The sequence below is a fragment of the Mustela nivalis genome, assembly GCF_964662115.1.
Source record: "Mustela nivalis genome assembly, chromosome: 10".
Classification (NCBI taxonomy): Eukaryota; Metazoa; Chordata; class Mammalia; order Carnivora; family Mustelidae; genus Mustela; species Mustela nivalis.
In genome coordinates this window covers 73,881,852-73,900,465 of record NC_139029.1, presented here as the reverse complement: position 1 = coordinate 73,900,465, position 18,614 = coordinate 73,881,852, and the positions used below count along the sequence as shown (strand labels likewise).

At 34.7% G+C, this 18,614-nt stretch overlaps 1 protein-coding gene across 2 annotated transcripts in view; it reads right to left on the bottom strand.

Annotated features, from left to right (window-relative positions):
• The window catches only part of ZNF326 (zinc finger protein 326), a 45,455-nt gene that overhangs the window by 21,526 nt on the left and 5,315 nt on the right, over positions 1-18,614 (bottom strand). The window contains exons 3-7 of one of the 2 annotated variants that reach the window (XR_014300040.1): positions 14,360-14,395; positions 14,151-14,262; positions 11,607-12,012; positions 9,021-9,219; positions 5,011-5,146 (exon numbers count right to left, since the gene is read on the bottom strand). Coding sequence is in view for 1 of the 2 variants with exons in the window: in XM_082688627.1 (XP_082544753.1) it covers positions 5,011-5,122; positions 9,021-9,219; positions 11,607-12,012; positions 14,151-14,262; positions 14,360-14,395 (865 nt within the window). In the remaining variant the exon portion in view is untranslated. The remainder of the gene's footprint in view (positions 1-5,010; positions 5,147-9,020; positions 9,220-11,606; positions 12,013-14,150; positions 14,263-14,359; positions 14,396-18,614) is intronic. The other variant, XM_082688627.1, reaches the window with a different exon arrangement.

Genomic DNA, 18,614 nt, shown 5'->3' with positions numbered 1-18,614 from the left:
CATAAGGCCATACTAATAAACCTAATTTTACCAGCGTAAATGATTTCCTTTATTCCATTTTATGGTTGATCTAAATTTAGCTGAAGTCAGAAAAATCAGTATTTCTTTAAATACCTACTTGGACAACACTGTTATTATACCACTTTACATTTCTGGCCCACCCTGGAACTCCTTGGTACAAACAATGGAAATCAGTGGATCTACTTAATCTGGTCCTAAGATATCCACGTCAAGTCTAGACTAGTTAGAAAGCCATAGCAAACTTCAAAAAATATCAAGTTCCAAAGTTTCATTACTTATTTTATTTTCTGTTCCACTCTTAAGCTCGCAATCCACCAACGTAGTATCAACAAGGCCAGGTGGAATACCAAACAACCCTAAATCACTCCCCTGGAGTTCTTCGATGAGCAAAAAAGCCTGCCCTTTAGGGACTACTTCAGGATGACTGATAAGCTTGGACCAGACAAATTTAGAAGCTCAGGAGTCACTTCAATATGAACTTCCCCCTTTTCTTCCCATAAAGTGTTCCTGTCTTATATATTCTTATTATTTCCTTTTCCTAGAATTATGACAAGTTTCTTAACTTATTTCTTTGTCTCCAGTCTCCATTTTCCAATTAATTCTTTATACCACTATTATATTTATTTTCCTGGTTAAGATTATGGGATCTGTAGCCTACTGCTGGGTTTATATCCTAGCCCTCTTGTGTGATGTTGGGCAAATTACTTAACTTCTCTGGGCCTTAGTTTTCTGATCTTAATGAGATAAGAACACTTAGAGAAGTACAGTGAGGATTAAAAAAATTAACATATAGAAAACCCTTAGGATAGTTCCTGGCACACAGTAATAATTCAATTAATAACTGTCACTTCCTAAAGGAGGCAACAGCATTTCACTGCTCAAAAGACCTTACTGGCTTCATGGACTTAAGCCTCAAAAAACGAAGTCAAAACACTTTCAGCTGCCATTTAAGAAAGTTTTTAATCTCTCCTGTATTTTTTGGCTTTACCCACCTAAATACTTTTAAAAGTATCTGGCACATGGTATGTCTTCATTGTTTAAATTACACTTTTCAACCCCCACTAGATTCATTTTCAATCTACACAGCTTTCCATTTCCTGAATATCAATGAAATATCCCTGTTTCTTTCTATGTCCTCGAACCATGCCCTCTGTCTGGGCTGCTTAACAGCTCCTATTGCAATCCTACCCTCCCTCGGTCAGTTGAAATACCACCTCCGACCATCTCCCTGATTTTCCTGCACTCCTACTGAGAAGTTATCGCCTGTAAAACACTTTGTACTTCTCTTCTGGCACTCTTCCCCATATATTATTGTTTGTCTATACCTCTCACACCCCTGTCCTCTTCCCCCCAGGCTCCCTTCTTTATTTTATTGAACGCATTCAAATATCCAAAAAAAAAACTATCATAAGAATAGTTATTCACTGTCAATCTCTTATCCTCCTAACTCAAAATAAAACTGTTATGATGAACTAAAGTAATTTTAGACTATTTTTAATAATTCTTATCCTAAAATGACAATTTAATTGAACTGACATTTTTTGGCTTATATCCTCAGATTCATATTTAGAGTTGTGGAGAAAACAGCTAAATCAAAGTTCAATTCTTCCATTTTCTCCAAATCACCCATTTATTAACATGGATATATCCTATCCAAAGCTACAATTTTTAAAGGGGGAAGTATTCATAGGGTAAATAGAAAAATTATTCTTTTAATGTAAAACACCTCCAGATTCCTACACACCTGAAACAGAATTCATTCCAATTTGTTTCCACCCCTGTCAAAAGAAGGAATTCTATCCACAGTGGCAGAGATACTCATTAAGGACCAAAACTAGCTGCCTTTTAAAAGATAGAACTTCTTTTCATGAGTTAATCCTTAATAAACTTAATCCTACTGTTTACAAATTATGAGTAACAAATCAGAAAGAACATAGGACAAGGTTATTGAAGCTAGACGCAAAGATTATACAAGCACAGTTGACCCTTGAACAACAGCAGTTTGAAATGCACAGGTTCCTGGTATGCAGATTTTCTACAGCACAGTTCTGTAAATGTATTTTCTCTTCCTTAGGATTTTCTTTTCTCTAGCTTACTTTATTGTAATAGAGTATATAATACCTGTAACATACAAAATATGTGTTAAATCAACTGTTTATGTTATCAGCAAGACTTCTAGTCAACAGGTGGCTATTGGCAGTTTTGCAGGAATCCAAAGTTACACATGGATATGTGACTGGATGGAGGTTAGCACCCCAACCCCCATGCTGTTTATGGGCCAACTGTAATACCGAGCTCATTAAAATCATAGATAGTCTAAGCAAACAAAAAAATCTGGGAATCCAGATGTCAGTGAATTTTCTTTTACTGCATTTTACATAACTAAAATCAACGTATATATTAAAACCAGGTAGTAACAAAGAATATCCTATTTAATATGGAAGACAACAGATAATTTAAAAAATATTTCCATAGAAAGGTCTTCAGATGCTGCTCTTAAAAATGTTATCTTCTTGGGGCACCTGGGTAGCTCAGTGGGTTAAGCCCCTGCCTTTCGCTCAGGTCATGATCTCAGGGTCCTGGGACGGAGCCCCAAATCAGGCTCTCTGCTCAGCAGGGAGCCTGCTCCCCTGCCCCCCGCCTGCCTCTCTGCCTACTTGTGATCTCTGTCAAATAAATAAATAAAATATTTTGAGGAAAAAAAAAAAAGTGATCTTCTAAACTAACATAAAGTTTTACACATCTAGAAAATTCACTAATGTGTAATAACTCATTCCCCTCATGCTACACAAAACAAATTAACTTTTAAAAAGCAAAACTAGGAGTGCCTGGGTGGCTGTTGGTTAAGCAACTGTCTTCAGCTCAGGTCATGATCCCAGGGTCCTGGGATAGAGTCCCCTGTTGCGTTCCTTGTTCAATGAAGAGCCTTCTTCTCCCTCTGCCCCTCCCCACTTCTTGCACACACACATGGAGTCTCTAACTTGCTCTCTATCTCAAAAAAAAATCTTTAAAAAAAATAAAGAACAAAACTATATTCTGAATAGAAAATACACTGAATTTACTTTTTACATTTTATAATCTTTAGCTTCCTGGCATAAGCAGTAATTTAAGAAAAAGATGATGGAAAAAATATCAATTACTGTCCTTTAAAAATTTTTTCTTTTAGGCTTTTTCATGCATATTTAACATGTCGTATAGTTTCTATTTTGCCTGTGTTTTCTCCATGTTAATGCAGGCTTTGTAACTTTCATTTCCAACAATGGCCTAAGAGCCCATAAAGGGAGTGTCAAAACTTCCACATACTTGACCACTTGCTATCACTGTTACTTGTTTCATGTTTGGAACTACTATAAACAATGTTATTATAATGGGCATCTTTTTAGATTAAACTCTTTTATACTTCTATATTATTTTCTTGAAGAGACCACCAACTATAAAAAAATCCAAAACATTTTTAAAAACTGCTAAATTGGGGTCACCTGGGTGGCTCAGTCAGTTAAGCTTCGGACTCTTGTTTATGCTCATGTCAGATCTCAGGTTGTGAGATGGAGCCTGGCACTGGGCTCCACGCTACCTGCTTAAGATTCTCTCTCCTTCTCCCTCTACCTCTCCCCTCTCCTCCACTCTCAAAATTAATAAATAAATAAATAACCTGCTAAATTCCTTCCCAGTAATTATAACCATACTATTTGGTTATCAACAAATTATAATAGTGTACTTTAACTGTATCTTTGTTGGTAAACCAATGTTTCCTTTCTCCTCACTAATAAAATGCCATGCTATTATTTAAATTTTCAGTTTATCTTATAGTGAGTTTCAACATTTTCCTGAAAATTATTAACTAGCTGGTGTTCCTTCAGACAATCACATACTGAGCACCTTGTTTTTTTCCCATGTAAAAAAAAAAAAAAAAACAATGGTTGCGCGTGCTTGGGTGGTTCAGTCAGTTAAGCATCTGATTTTGATTTCAGCTCAGGTCCGGATCTCAGGGTTGTGAGATCCAGCCCCACATCCAGCTCCTTGCTGAGCATGGAATCTGCTTAAGAGTCTTTCTTTTGCTCTGCCTCTGCCCCTGCTCACTCTCTTGTCAAAAAAAAAAAAAAAAAAAAAAGAAATACTGGTTGGGTGATATTTATCTTAGACACATTAATCATTTCTTGTGTTAATATTTTCCAAGTCTGTTTGCTTTCAAGTTTTAAATTTTTATTTAAACTAATGTGGTCATTATTTCCTTTGTAATTTATTCTATAACTTTTAAGCCTAGGGAAAAAAACTTCTATAGTGATTATTTATAATTACGCTATTTTAGTTTCCTGTTGTTCTCCATTTTGTAGGTTCTTTAATCCACCTGGATTTCATCTTCACTGTTACAAGAAGATGTAAACTTTTCTCTTCTTATTGTTCAGATGTTCAAGCAACCCCTCTCCCCCTATTTTTAAGCAACTCCCCTTTTGTTTGCAACCTCTTCTTTATTAAATATTATATTCTTATTATAACACATGTATTTACAAGTTAATAATTCTATTACACTCAAAATTTTTCTGGTACCACATATTTTTAACTATTACAACTTTATAATGTTTCAATTATCTCAAAAGCTAGATACTCTTCTTTTACAGAATCTTCTTTGGAATCGAGATTGACAACACCTGTTATATTTCTAAATATTGTTGTCTTATCCAAGAATATCACTATGTCTCTCTGTACTCAAAGGTCAAGACTTTGTGGTTTTCTTCCTGTTATGACATGTATTTCTTTTTAAGAATACTATATGTCCCGGTATTTTTTACTTTTTGATTACCATTCTGAATGGAACTCTTTTTTCTTGTATTTTCTAAGGAGTGACTGACTGCACAGAAATACCAAAGATCTTTGATCAGACCTTTCATTTGACCCTCATGAATTTTTTCACATGCCAATTGATGTATTTGCATTTTCTAGGAAACGGTTTTTAATGAGACCAATTTTCAGACTCTACTAAGCACAAACCTGTATCCATCTCCATATTTCTCACTGTTTTTTTCTCTTCTGCGCCTTTGTTTCTCTCGCCGAGCCTCGATTCGTCGCTTTTCTTCTTCCTCATTTTTAGGATCAGTTTTTGCTAGGATATCAGCAAAAGTCAAAACTAAAAATCATTTTTCCAATCTCCCTTTTTAGTTTCCACTTCATAAAGTATAGACGTGCAAGTTCACCTGCTGACCACAATCTAAATGAACTCACCAGAAAAATCAGTTTGAGATTAACCAGTATTTCTCTAACTTCATTCATATAAATACCATCATCATGAATTCAATGCTTTTAGATAATTTTTTCATGTTCATATGATGAACTATATGGTAATTACAACTGTAGAAGTTAAACCCATGAATCACCCAGTATAGTACTAATCAGTCACGAACATCAAAATTACCCAAAGATACTTTTTAAAAATGCATATGCCTCGAGGTACCTGGGTGGCTCAGTCAGTTAAGCCTCCAATTCTTGGTTTTGGCTTAGGTCAGGATCTCAGGGTTTTGATATAGAGCCTGATGCAGGCTCCATGCTAAGGGAAGAGTCTGCCTTAGATTTTTCTCCCCTCATACCCACCCCTGCTCCTCCCCCAGCCTGCACTCAGTCTCTTAAATAAACAAACAACAAACAGATCTTTAAAAATTCACATGCCCTTGTACACGTCACTTGCCTAAATCCTTGTTTAGGATGGAATCAGAACATCTATATGTTTTAAAAGGCTTCCACATGATTTTGATTCAGAGTTTTGTCTTGGGTATTATATTTATTGTTGGGAGCTACTGCCAAAGATACAGTATTGTCCCATTACACAGAATCACCTTCAGAGGACAAAGGGAAGAAATTTTTCATGGTGCCCAGTACCAGGAAAAAGTGTGCTTCTTCTGGAAGATTGCTTTGCTTTTAATCTGTGAACATGACAACTCTTAGAGATAGTCACATTTCCAACTTCACATTGTTAAAAAAAATCAAGAGCCAATTTGAAAATGAAATTAAGGAAACTGTTTCATTCATGTTAGCATCAACAAGAGCATACACTCAGGAATAAATTTAACAAAAGAAGTATAGAACTTAGACCTCAAAAACTATCAAACATTGCTGAAAGAAGTTAAAGAAGATCTAAATAAATGGAAAACTAAATAAAGGGTTCATAGATCTGAAGACTTGAAACTGTTAAGGTGGTTTTACTCCCTAAACTGATCTATAGATTTAGCACAATCTCTGGCAGAATTCTGCCTGACTTCTTTGTAAAAATTGACAAGTTGATTCCAAAGTTCACAGGGAATTGCAACGCATTTAATAGTGGAAACAATACAGAATAGTGGCAGCAATCCTAAAAAGAAAAACAAAATAGAAAGACTCACATTTCACCTTACTGGGAAAGACTGAACACTTCTCAGTCATCAAGGCAAAAATAAATATACAAAAAGAAAAAAAACAACAAAAAGTAATTCAGTGTACAAATAAAAACAGACAAAATATTTGGAATATATTATTTTGCTGCTACATGTTTTCACAAAGAATGCTGAAAAAACTTTCCTTTTAGCTTTTATTTAGTATATCCTTGCCTTCATCTAATTTGATCAGATGTACCTGATTTCATGTACAGATACATTACAAAGTGAAAAAATAAAATACAACAATATAGATAAGTAACAGAGTAATCTGCCTCTGAACTTTTTTATAAAAAAACTTTACTGATTCACATACCCTACAATTTACCCATTTAAAGTATCCAACAACACACTGGTATTTAGTGTATTCACAGATATACGCAAATATCACATTATCAATTTCAAAACATTTTCATCACCTCTTAGAGACCTAGTACCTGTTAGGCATTATTCCTTACTCACACTACAGCCCAGAACAACCACTAACTTAGGTTCTATCTTTATCCATTTCTGTATTCTAGACTTTCATATGAAAAAAAGTAATGTAGAATGTGGACTTTTGTAACAGGCTTCACTTAGCATAATCCTACAAGGTTCATCCAAGTTACAGCATGTAACAGTATTTCATTCCATTTTGTGGCTGGAAATATTCCACTATATGAATATACCACATTTTCTTTATCCATTCATTCACTGATGAGTATTTGGGTTGCTTCTACCTTTTGGCTACAATGAATACTGCTGCTACAAATATCTGTATATAAGTTTTTTTGTGAACACCTGCTTTCATTTTATATATCCTAGATATACATCCAAGAGAAGAATTGCTGAATCATCTGGTAACTGTGTAGTCATTTGAGGACGAACATGTTTTCTGGAGCAGCTGCACCATTTTACATTCCCACTAGCAGTGTATGAGAGTTCTGATTTCTCTGTACCCTCACTAAAGACTTATCTGTCTTTATGATTCTAGCAATGCAAGTCACATGAAGTAATATCTCATTGTGGTCTTGATTTACAATTCCCTGATAACTAGTGGCAGGGCATTTTTTTCTTGTTTATTGGCTATTCATATAACTTTCTTGGAAAAATGCCTGTTTAGAGATTTTGTTCACTTTTCAGTGGGCTATTTGTCTTTTTATTGAATTGTAGAAATTCTTTATACATTCTAGGCAGTTTCCTTTTCAGATGTATGATTTGTTAATGTCATCTGCCACTCTGAGTTGCCTTTTTACTCTTCTGATGGTATCCTTTAAAGCACAAAAGTTTTTAATTTTAATAACGTCCAATTTATCTGTTTTTTTTTTCTTTTGTTGCTCAGTTATTTTGGTTTTCTAAGAATTCCTTGTCAAATTCCAGAGTCATGAAGGTATACTTCTATGTTTTCTTCTAAGAATTTTATAGTTATAGTTCTTACCCTTAGGTCTTGCACCTTCACATTTGAATGTGGCTATCCGGTTGCCCAGCACCACTTGCTGAGATGACGGTTCTCTACCAACTAATTCTGGCATCCCTGCTAAAATCCAGCTGACCATAGTTTTATGAATTTATTTCTGGACTTTCAGGTCTGTTCTGTTGATCTGTATGTCTGTCCTCATGCCAGTACAAGGTCTTGAAAACCGTGCCTTTGTAGCAAGTTTTTAAATCATGAGTATGAGTCTTTCTACTTTTTCTTTTTAGGATTGCTGCCACTATTCTGTATTGTTTCCACTATTAAATGCATTGCAATTCCCTGTGAACTTTAGAATCAGCTTGTCAATTTTTGCAAAAAAGTCAGGCAGAATTCTGCCAGTGATTGTGCTAAATCTATAGATCAGTTTAGGGAGTAAAACCACCTTAACAGTTTCAAGTCTTCAGATCTATGAACCCTTTATTTAGTTTTCCATTTATTTAGATCTTCTTTAACTTCTTTCAGCAATGTTTGATAGTTTTTGAGGTCTAAGTACTTCTATACTTCTTTTGTTAAATTTATTCCTGAGTATATGCTCTTTTGTTAAATTTATTCCTGAGTATATGCTAACATGAATCAAATGGTTTCCTTAATTTCATTTTCAGATTGGCTCTTGATTTTTTTTAACAATGTGAAGTTAGAAATGTGACTATCTCTAAGAGTTGTCATATCCACAGATTAAAAGCAAAGCAATCTTCCAGAAGAAGCACACTTTTTCCTGGTACTGGGCACCATGAAAAATTTCTTCCCTTTGTCCTCTGAAGGTGATTCTGTGTAATGGGACAATACTGTATCTTTAGCAGTAGCTCCCAACAATAAATATAACACCCAAGACAAAACTCTAAATCAAAAATCATGTGAGAAGCCTTTTAAAACATATAGATGTTCTGATTCCATCCTAAATAAGGATTTAGGCAAGAGAGGTGGAATGTGAATTTTTAAAATTTTTAGCTCTGGGTAATTTCGATGTCCATGATCGATTTATAACTACACTTGGTGATTCAGAAATCTACAATTTCTATGACTATTTCTACAATCATAATTACTATGCAGTCTGTCATATGAACATGAAAAAATTATCTAAAAGCACCAAATGTTTAAAAAATTGGAAGTACCTTAAGCAATTGCAATTACATTTTCTTACTTACTGGGTGATTTGCTGAGGCTCATCTTCTCCACAGGTTTTGCTAGCTTGGGTTTCTTGATAAAGGTTCCACCAGGCTTATTAAATGGTTGCATCATTTTTCTCTTTATTCCTCTTGCAGCGGCAACTGTCACATTGGTGGGTTTGTTTTGATAGTCAACAACAATTCCAGGTCTATGAATGCTTCCAAAATCACTCATATGCTGCAAATTTGTGAAATCAAGAAGTATTAGCATAGTATCCAAAGATAAAGTAGGAATTCACACAAAGTTTACATGTTCTCTAGCTAGTAATTTTCACCTGAAAATTCCCCAGAATGTACCTAATTTTACATGTCCACTCTAAATAAACACATTGAAAAGCTTTGTCAATTATAACATGAACTCAAATCCAGTGAATTAGTAGTTTTACTTCCAGTAGAACAAATATGGATATTTCCTACCTATTTTTTTATTTGTACCATTCAAAATTACTTGAGATCATGAACAACATATGTGCCTGTCAGAATATTACCACTTGTACAACTCTCTGACAACTCCTCTTCAGAGTTCCTAATTGATGTTTTCCCATGAAAAGACCTTAAAAGACATCTTTATTTCACTAAAACCTGGCTTAAAAACTAAGATGCATAAAGAAGACCATATTTGAAGTCTGAAGTAAAAAAGATCCAGAAATCATTTAGGATTTCTCCCTGTTGAAAAAGGGAATGAGAAGGCGAGATGGAACATTAGTATGAAATAGGAGAGTTAAAGCATAACCATGCATCAACTTCCAGGACACACTTCAGATAAAGAATTACATCTGACGTTCCATTCACATCCTTACCTAGAGAAACATATTTTGACCCAGAAGCCCAAGAAGCGAAAGTTTACAGACGAAGAGTCATGCAACCAAACGACTCTTGTGTCCCTTCCTCTTCTCTTGTCATTAACAGAATCCACTACACCAAGAGGCCACATGTCCACAGAAATTTATTCTGCTAATCTTACTTTTACAAGATAAAGATTGAGGAGTAATCTGAAGAGAAGGATCCAATGGGAATTGTACAAGTGAAGATTAAAAAAGAAAGTCCTGTTGGTTCATCTAGTTCATTAACAGGAGAAAGAAAGAAAAGTCCATTCAGACTAGAATGGTGAACACAACGTACAGGAATGCCTGTTTTTCTATTGTGGAAAACAAAATTAATATATGAAGTCTCATTAAGAAAAAAAATCATTTGCCTAAAGTAATAAACAGCATGGAAAATGTTAAGTGTTTTTCAAATTTTCAAACTGGAATTGATTTTCAACTTCAAAACCCAAAGCCTATTGCCCCAACAATTTTCAATTAACCTATAGTCACTAATTATGGTGGAAAAGCAACATATTAGTTGCTTACATTTATATATTATGCTTAGGAATCCCTAGCTAACCTAGTATAACCTTGAATAGATTAGTGTTACCAGGTCATTTATAGTCACATTAAAAATATCTTCATTAATTATCCATTAAAGGTGCAATGCATTTTACATAAGTAAAGGGTAACTGTTATAAATGCAAAATTTCTACACAAAAATGACAAACTACACTCATGTACCAAAGGCTAATGAACAGTTAAAAACGTGTGCCCTACTACATTTTTTTTTTTATCAGAAGTACTTTACTCTGCAAAGAGAATATTAAGAGTAACTGATTTTAAAAAGACAAAAAAACTTCTTACATTAAAGTAAAAACACAGTATCCTTCATATGACCAAACTACAAAACTCCACAATCTACATACACTTACTAAGTAAAATTTCATGTCAGTCAAGTTATCTAAGAACATAAATCATTATGTTTATACTATATCCTGAAATAAAACACTTGAAGACTAGTATATTTACTCATGCTAGCAATGATTTACAAAATATTACTTCCTAGGAAGGAGCCAGAGACATGTTTATACAGGTAGCAACTCATTTCTCAATAGTAAAAACTAGTGACACAAGGGAAAACAGAACACCCAGCAATAGGACATATTGCAAGAGAGTGAGTTAGTAATTATAGTGACCGCAAATCATTCTACAACCTATTAAACTTATCAACTTCTTCACCATGTAAACATGGCTAACCTACCCTCATCTATCACCAACTTTTAGTCCCTTGTGTTTATTGTGAAATATGGAGCTCTGAAGAAATTCTATGTGCTAGAGTTAGCAGCAAAGTATAAACATTTTATCATACATTGCACCTTTAACCTACTCAAAAACTCCAAAGGGTTCAGTTACCTTTTACAATAATCCAAGAACTGTCCCACCAGCAAAACTGCTAGTGTTTACAAGGAAAAATGCAACTCCTTTTAACCCCTTTTAGACCAAAACCTAATATCCTCACCTTTTTAATAAAGGGAGATTTGGCAAAACTTATGAACAATCATCTCACACTGCCACTTAATTTTCTGAAGTGCTGAAAAAACTTTTATAGGCAACCTAAAAATTATGCTTATGATTGAGCTTTTGCTTCAAAATACACTGGGATGAACAGTGTTTATTCTAGATGAAAACCATGGTCTTGAAAGGGTTTAAAAGAGTGACTAGTGAAAAGAATCTGAAAAGATTCTGTTGTACTTACTCCTCGGCCTCGGCCTCTGCCTGTTGATGGTCCTCCAAAAGCATCATAGTTTCTGCTTCCAAACGTACTTTCAGGATAAGCAGGCGTTCCTCTCCCCCGAGAGCCTACAGGTGCAGGCTTCATATGGGGTGAAGAAAAACTGCTGTAGGAAGAGTAATTCTCTCTTCCTCTGTCCTCCATAAACCCAGGCCTCAATTTTGAACGGGAGTAAGGTGCTTCCCAGCTAGACCCGCCCTGGTTTCTACCTCCGAAAGAGTCAAGGCTATTCCGGTAGGAGCTCTCAAATCGACCACCATAACTACCTCCGAAGCGGCTTTGTTCGGGTTCATTAAAACCATAGCCAGATCTGTACAGATCTCGCCCACCCAGAGAAGACCTGGAGTCGTAAGACTCATAAGGTCCAAACCTGGAAAAGTTGCACAGTGAGGGAAAAAACAAAAGTAAGCTTACTAATGTTAGACAATTCAAAAGACAAATTATCAGATGACATTTATAAACTAAAATTCATTTATACCATACTGGTTTGCACAGTTCTACTTTTATTCACACCTGATTAGGGCTGGGCAGTTCAACATGAGACCAGATAGAAAGCTATCTGAGTCAATTTTTAAGTATGAATTGAGTTAAGTAAACCTTAGGTTAAAAATCTGCTTTGTAGCAGCTTTTCTATTTTATTAAAATGATTTGTCTGTCAGTATTTAAGCCCAGCCCTAGTCTTGGAAAAAGTCATTTACTATAGTTCACAAGCTACTCAAACTTTCTTTGAATCCATCCCTAGTATTGGAAAATACCAAATATTTACAATATTTTGGCTTTCAATAGGGACAAAATTGAAGACTACACCGATATAAGCTATTTGTGACACAAAAGAGATCCTTTTGCACCCCCAATAATCTATATCACAAAACTGCTTCATTGTGTCTATAGCAGTTAAAATTTGGAAAATTATCTCTGGTTATGAAATTTGATATCCTGCCCAACTTTGGGTAAGGTCAATAATCAATCCTCAGTCACTTTCCACTTGTAGAGACTAGCAAATCTAACAAATCTAGAAGGATAAGGACATAAAATAGAACATAAAAGTAAAAGACCACCAGCATATACCCTCTGCACATAAATTATCAAGGCAGATGAGAAAGAATACATTTTAAGTCTTCAATTATTTAAAAAATTCTTTCCTGGCAGGAAATTATCACATAAAACTACTCTAAAAAGGGGAGCACACAGTCTCCTCAAGGTCTTAATAGAGTCAACAGAAGAAACAATCATCTTACTTCTCACAAATCCAAAACATGGATTACAAAAGTTGCTTGGTATCTTACAACATAATTTCATAAAGGCCCACAGTTACACATGAGATAAACAATAACATCTACATAGTTTATGCACAATACATTTACAATGCAATATAGCAATAACGGATATATTAAAACATTTATTTAAATGTGTTACATTACTTCAATTATTTACAGACCACTAAGTAGAATTACTATTTACTTCTGAATCCTGGTAACCATATAAAAATTACTCCTCTTTCCAACTCTTTTTAAAACATCTATCACATATGCAAAATTGTTGCATCTGTTCATCTTTTTTATTTTCCACTACTATAAACCATAGCGGCATATTCAAAGCAGAAAGAAGAAAAGTAAAGCATCATTCAGTCCATCCTTAAGGAATCCAGATCCTTCAACTTATGAAGAAGGAGGATAGTTTCAAATGTTACCTAACTAGTTATATTTAGTAGAAATATCTGTGCCTGTAGCCTCTTTGCCTGAAATGTGGTCAATGCTAAAGCCTATGCTAGTTCAACTAGTGTTGAGCTTTACACAGTATCAACAGTGAAATATAAAAACAATCTGAACTCTAGTGCATTAAAATAAATGAAGGTATAGTATTCTTGGCTTTGATACAATGCTCCTGGCTTAGAGCACGGTGTTTTTGGTATAAGTAGTATCTGCCAATAAATAACCTAGACATGAACCTAAAGAATGTTTTACTATTACAATATGCTCTTACAACTTACTCTGAAATTAAAATTAAAATTAAAAAAGTAACTATCTTACATGTTTCTCAGAAACTGAATGCTGCTAGACTGGTTCAGTTAAACCATTCCAGGCAAAAACTGATTTGCTGCTTTATAGAACACCCCACCTTAGAAAAGATACTTTAAAACTCATAAATAAAATAACTTCACAAATAATATTTCCAATAACATTTTTATATCATTTGTTCAGAACATTCTGAATGATAAGGAGTTAAAAGTAAAAGAAGTTTAAAAAAAATTCACTAACGAAGACAGAAAATCTTACTCTATCGTACTGAAATGAAAATAGCTACTTAAAGTTTTCCTAAAATAATGTCTGTCAGTGGCCCTGAGATAATTTTTAGAACCATTAATTAACACCTTTAAACATTTAAGGTGATTATTCAATACCAAATAGTGAAGTTCAAGTATCATAACATGCCTAAGGAATACTTAAATTAAAATATCCAGAATCTTATAGTCATCTAATTATTTGGCCAAGTGATTAAGCAATTTACCTGCTACCCCCACCACCACCACTGTGATTGTCCATGCCATATGACTGGTTTAGGTAGGAGTCCATGGATCTTTGACCCCCATAGGATCCATGGCCATAGTCACGGTCCATCCCTATAAAGAGTTTAAAAAGAAAAAAAAATTAAAAGATGCTCACCTTTACTGGCACCCAAAAGAAGAATTTTTAGATAAATATCCTTGAATGTCAGACCTCCATAAGATCCGGGGCCATAATCACGATCCATTCCTAAAACAGAGTTAATAACAAAAGGTCAGTAAGATATACCATACTCTTTGGGAATCTTTGCATATCTTTGCATAAAACACAAGATGTATCAGTTATCTGAGATAATTCATCAATAACATTTAAGCTAAACTCACACTAGACATGGAAGAAAAAAACTCAGAGGATAAACTACTGAAAAATCAGATTTGCTAAGAAAACTTAATTTTTCAAAAAAAATTATCCAAAAAATAGACAAAAATTATCAACTAAAAAGTTCTGTTAGAATTATTTTCAGTTTAGCCAGTATTTAATTGATTAGAATATTCCTTTAAGATTCATCTTAGGAATGACATCGTATGTAATCAATAATAAATAATTCCTACTCATAGGAAAGTCAGCTTTTAATAATGCCAATAAGACAAATTTTTGTTTGAAGTACAGTTTTTGTATCTAACTCCTCAAAATGTCTAAAAATCCAGGAGCTGCCACATTTTCAACTAGCTTAATTTCAAGTTCATATACTAACTGAAACAGACATTTTAAAAGCTAAAATCATGGAGTAGGGGACCAATCTGTGGTACTATGTCTGTAAATAATAACAACAAACATTTAAATTCTCAAATACTCTTAATAAAGGGAATGAATGTGAACTCTAGCAATGCAAAACACTAAAAAAATTTCTAATATATTAAGAGTACTGAGTATATTTTATGACACTGCAATTCTACCTATATCCCAACTGCTAACATGAAAAATACAATAAGAGGTAATAAAATGAATTTACTACGATTATAAAAAGTGAAAAGTTTTTTAATCCATTTAGAATGTGTCCTATAAAGTCATTTAAAATCCTTTATTACCACCATCCCCAAATTTTATGCACTAATAAATACAACAGTATACATAGAGCAAATACCTTCATTTATATTTTTAAACACTAAATTTTAATTACAATCACTTAAATATTTCTGATCCTAACAACAACAACAATAATAATGACAACAGCAACAACTTCACAAAAATACCACTCAGAATCTTGCAACTTTAAAGCTGGAGGCAATCTAAAAGGATAAAATTCAATCTTATTTTATAGATTAGGGAGCTAAAATCCAAAAAGATGAAATGATTTTCCCAAAGTTCAGTAAGTATCCACCCTTCTAGTTTTATGCTATAGCTTTTACGTGAAATGCTCTCCTCTAAAACCCCAAATATCTGCTTCTTGAAATCTCATCTTTTAAAGTCCATTTCAAACACTAACCCTTCCAAGAACACTTTTTTTTTTTTTAAGATTTTATTTATTTATCAGAGAGAGAGAGGGAGAGAGCGAGCACAGGCAGACAGAATGGCAGGCAGAGGCAGAGGGAGAAGCAGGCTCCCTGCTGAGCAAGGAGCCGAATGTGGGACTCGATCCCAGGATGCTGGGATCATGACCTGAGCCAAAGGCAGTTGCTTAACCAACTGAGCCACCCAGGCGTCCCATCCAAGAACACTTTTAATGATACTGTCTCAGTTGATTATCATTTCTTTCTTCTAAATAGCTACAAGTCTGTAGCTCTTATATGGTGCTTATGATACTCTTGCCTTACATTCTGCAACTTGTGGCCTCATCTTAAATGTTCAACAGTCTTGTGGTCAGGGTCTGGTTTTTATTAATCCTCTTATATATTCCAGAGCCACAGTTCTCAAGGAATAATCTGTTCACCATTGGGAGTTGCCAGCGACCTTTCAGAGATCCACAAGATCAAACTCCAGGGCACTTTTGGGATCCATAAGATCAAACTATTTTCATAAAGAATACTGCAACATCATTTGCCTTTTTCACAGGTTCACATTTGCACTGAAGAAGCAAAAACACTGGTGGGTAAATCTGCTGGTGCCACAGCACAAATCAAAGCAGTGGCACCAAACTATACTAGCAGCCACTGCAGTCCTCAACAATGCACACTTGCAGTAAAAAATAATAAAAAAAGAAGTGCCATCTCCATTTACAAATGTTCCTGATGAACCAGTAAGAAGTATCAATTTTATTAAATTGTAACCTTTGAGTACACTTTCTTTCTGATATTATTCTCTGTAGTGAGATAGGAACTACACATAAAGAAAGCAAATTTGCTGCACACCAAAATATCACAGTTTACTCCAGGAAAAACCATCATGCAAGTGCTTGCTTAACTGAATTAGCCACCTTACAAGGAAGACAATTTTTATTAGAATGACAGATCAACACTCAAAAACTAAGGTTGTCATACTTGAGCATTTGGCAGACATTTTCTCAAAAATGAACAAAGTAAAACTCAATTCAAGGAAAACAAGTATCAGTACGTGCTGCCAATAAAATTTGAGCTTTCAAGTGGAATTTAGAATTTTATAAAACTTGTATGTACCAATATGCATAACAGAGCACAAAAAGTTCATCAATATGCAAAAAGTACTAATGAGCTCTTTTACATTGTTCTTTTCACACTAAGACTGCCTACGATATATGTAATTTACATTTACGGCTCACCTCAATTCCAACTGTCTACACTGCAAGTGTTCAATGTGGCCAGTGGACCAGCCAAAATAATTCTGTTAAAGTCTAAGTTTAAATCATATTCAATGCTTAGTAACTTCTAGTGACTTCCCATCTTACTCAAAGTAAAAGCCAAGGCCTTAAATAATCTGTAAGGCCCTATACAGTGGCTCTGAACCAAGGACAATTTTGCCCTCCAGGGGAGAGACATCTGACAATGCCTGAAAGCACTTTTGGTTGTTAAAACTGAAGGGTGGGTGCTGCTCACATCTAGTGCAAAAGCTAAGGATACAGCTAAACAGTCTAAAATGCACAAGACATCCCCCATAAACAGAGAATTATCTAGTCAAAAATGTCAATACTGCTGAAGTTGAGAAATCTTGCCCTATATAATCCAGCCCATCACTTCTTAACTTCATCATCTGCTATTCCAAACCCTTACCACTCCACTCCAGGTATACTAGGCCCATTGCTGTCCCTAGAAATATAATAAATATACATCCATTTTGGCACTGCTCTCTCTGCCTGGCACATTCTTCTCTGTAACTGTACCTCTCAATCCCTCCATTCTTTCAAGTCTTTATTTCCTACTCTCTCTCTTAGATATAAACAAATTATCTTTGATTTTTCAATGCCTTTGGCTCAACTCTCACTACTCTAACCTTGTCTTAAGAATGTTTGGCAAGTATCATATGCTCTTAACATTCTTAAGTCTAGGGTAGGAAAGCCTGGGTGGCTCTTAGGTAAGCATCCAGGTCTTGATCTCAGGATCATGAGTTTAAGCCTCATGCTGGGCTCCACACTGGGCATGGAGCCTACTTAGAAAAAACAAAACAAAAAACAAAAAACAAAATACTATTCTTAAGTCTCTCTGAACCATAATGCACTCAACTCTACCTTTATTCCTGCTTTCCCTCTATCTGGAATGCTCTCTCTTTCTTGTCACCTATTTATATAAGAAGTTATTATGAAGCAGGAAAGAAACATGGAAACACTGGAAATAAAACTTCCTTCTAAGAAATGATATGGAGGAAATTTGGAACTTGACATATTTTCCAGTACCTTTTACTTCATCTCAGTCACTGAAAAATACAATGCTAACAATTAATTGTATTGTTGGCTTCATTTGGTAACTACACAACTTTTATTTTTTAAAGTCTACAGCATTCTCCTCTAGACAGCCCCATGGATTGCATCCTCACCTCCTCAAATCTGTGCTCAAATGTCACCTCCTTAATAAGTCCTTCCCCAACACATATACACACACACACACAACCAAACCACCACCACTACCACCCCTCTGTCATTTTTCTCCTAAACAATTTTTACCATCTAACATACAACATATGTTACTTCTTTATCTTGTTTACTTTCCATTTCACCGCACTAGATTGCATGCTCCCTCCAAGAGCAAAAATATGGGCTCCTAAAATAGTATCTGATACACAGCACTCACTCAAGAAATATTTGTTAAATGAAGTCAAATTATGTCTCTGAAAATAAGTTCCTCATTTGTAAAATGTAGATAACCTAGACCTCAAAATAATGTCAAAAACGATCTTTAACCAGCACTGCATTCCAAAATCATTCAGAGTACTTTTTTATAACATGCATAACCAGGGACCACTTGTCTAAAACTAAGATTCAAGAGGACTAGGCTTTGACCTGAACAGATATACTTTGAAAAACCTCTCCAGAGGAATCTAACAATCACAATGTTGGAACTTC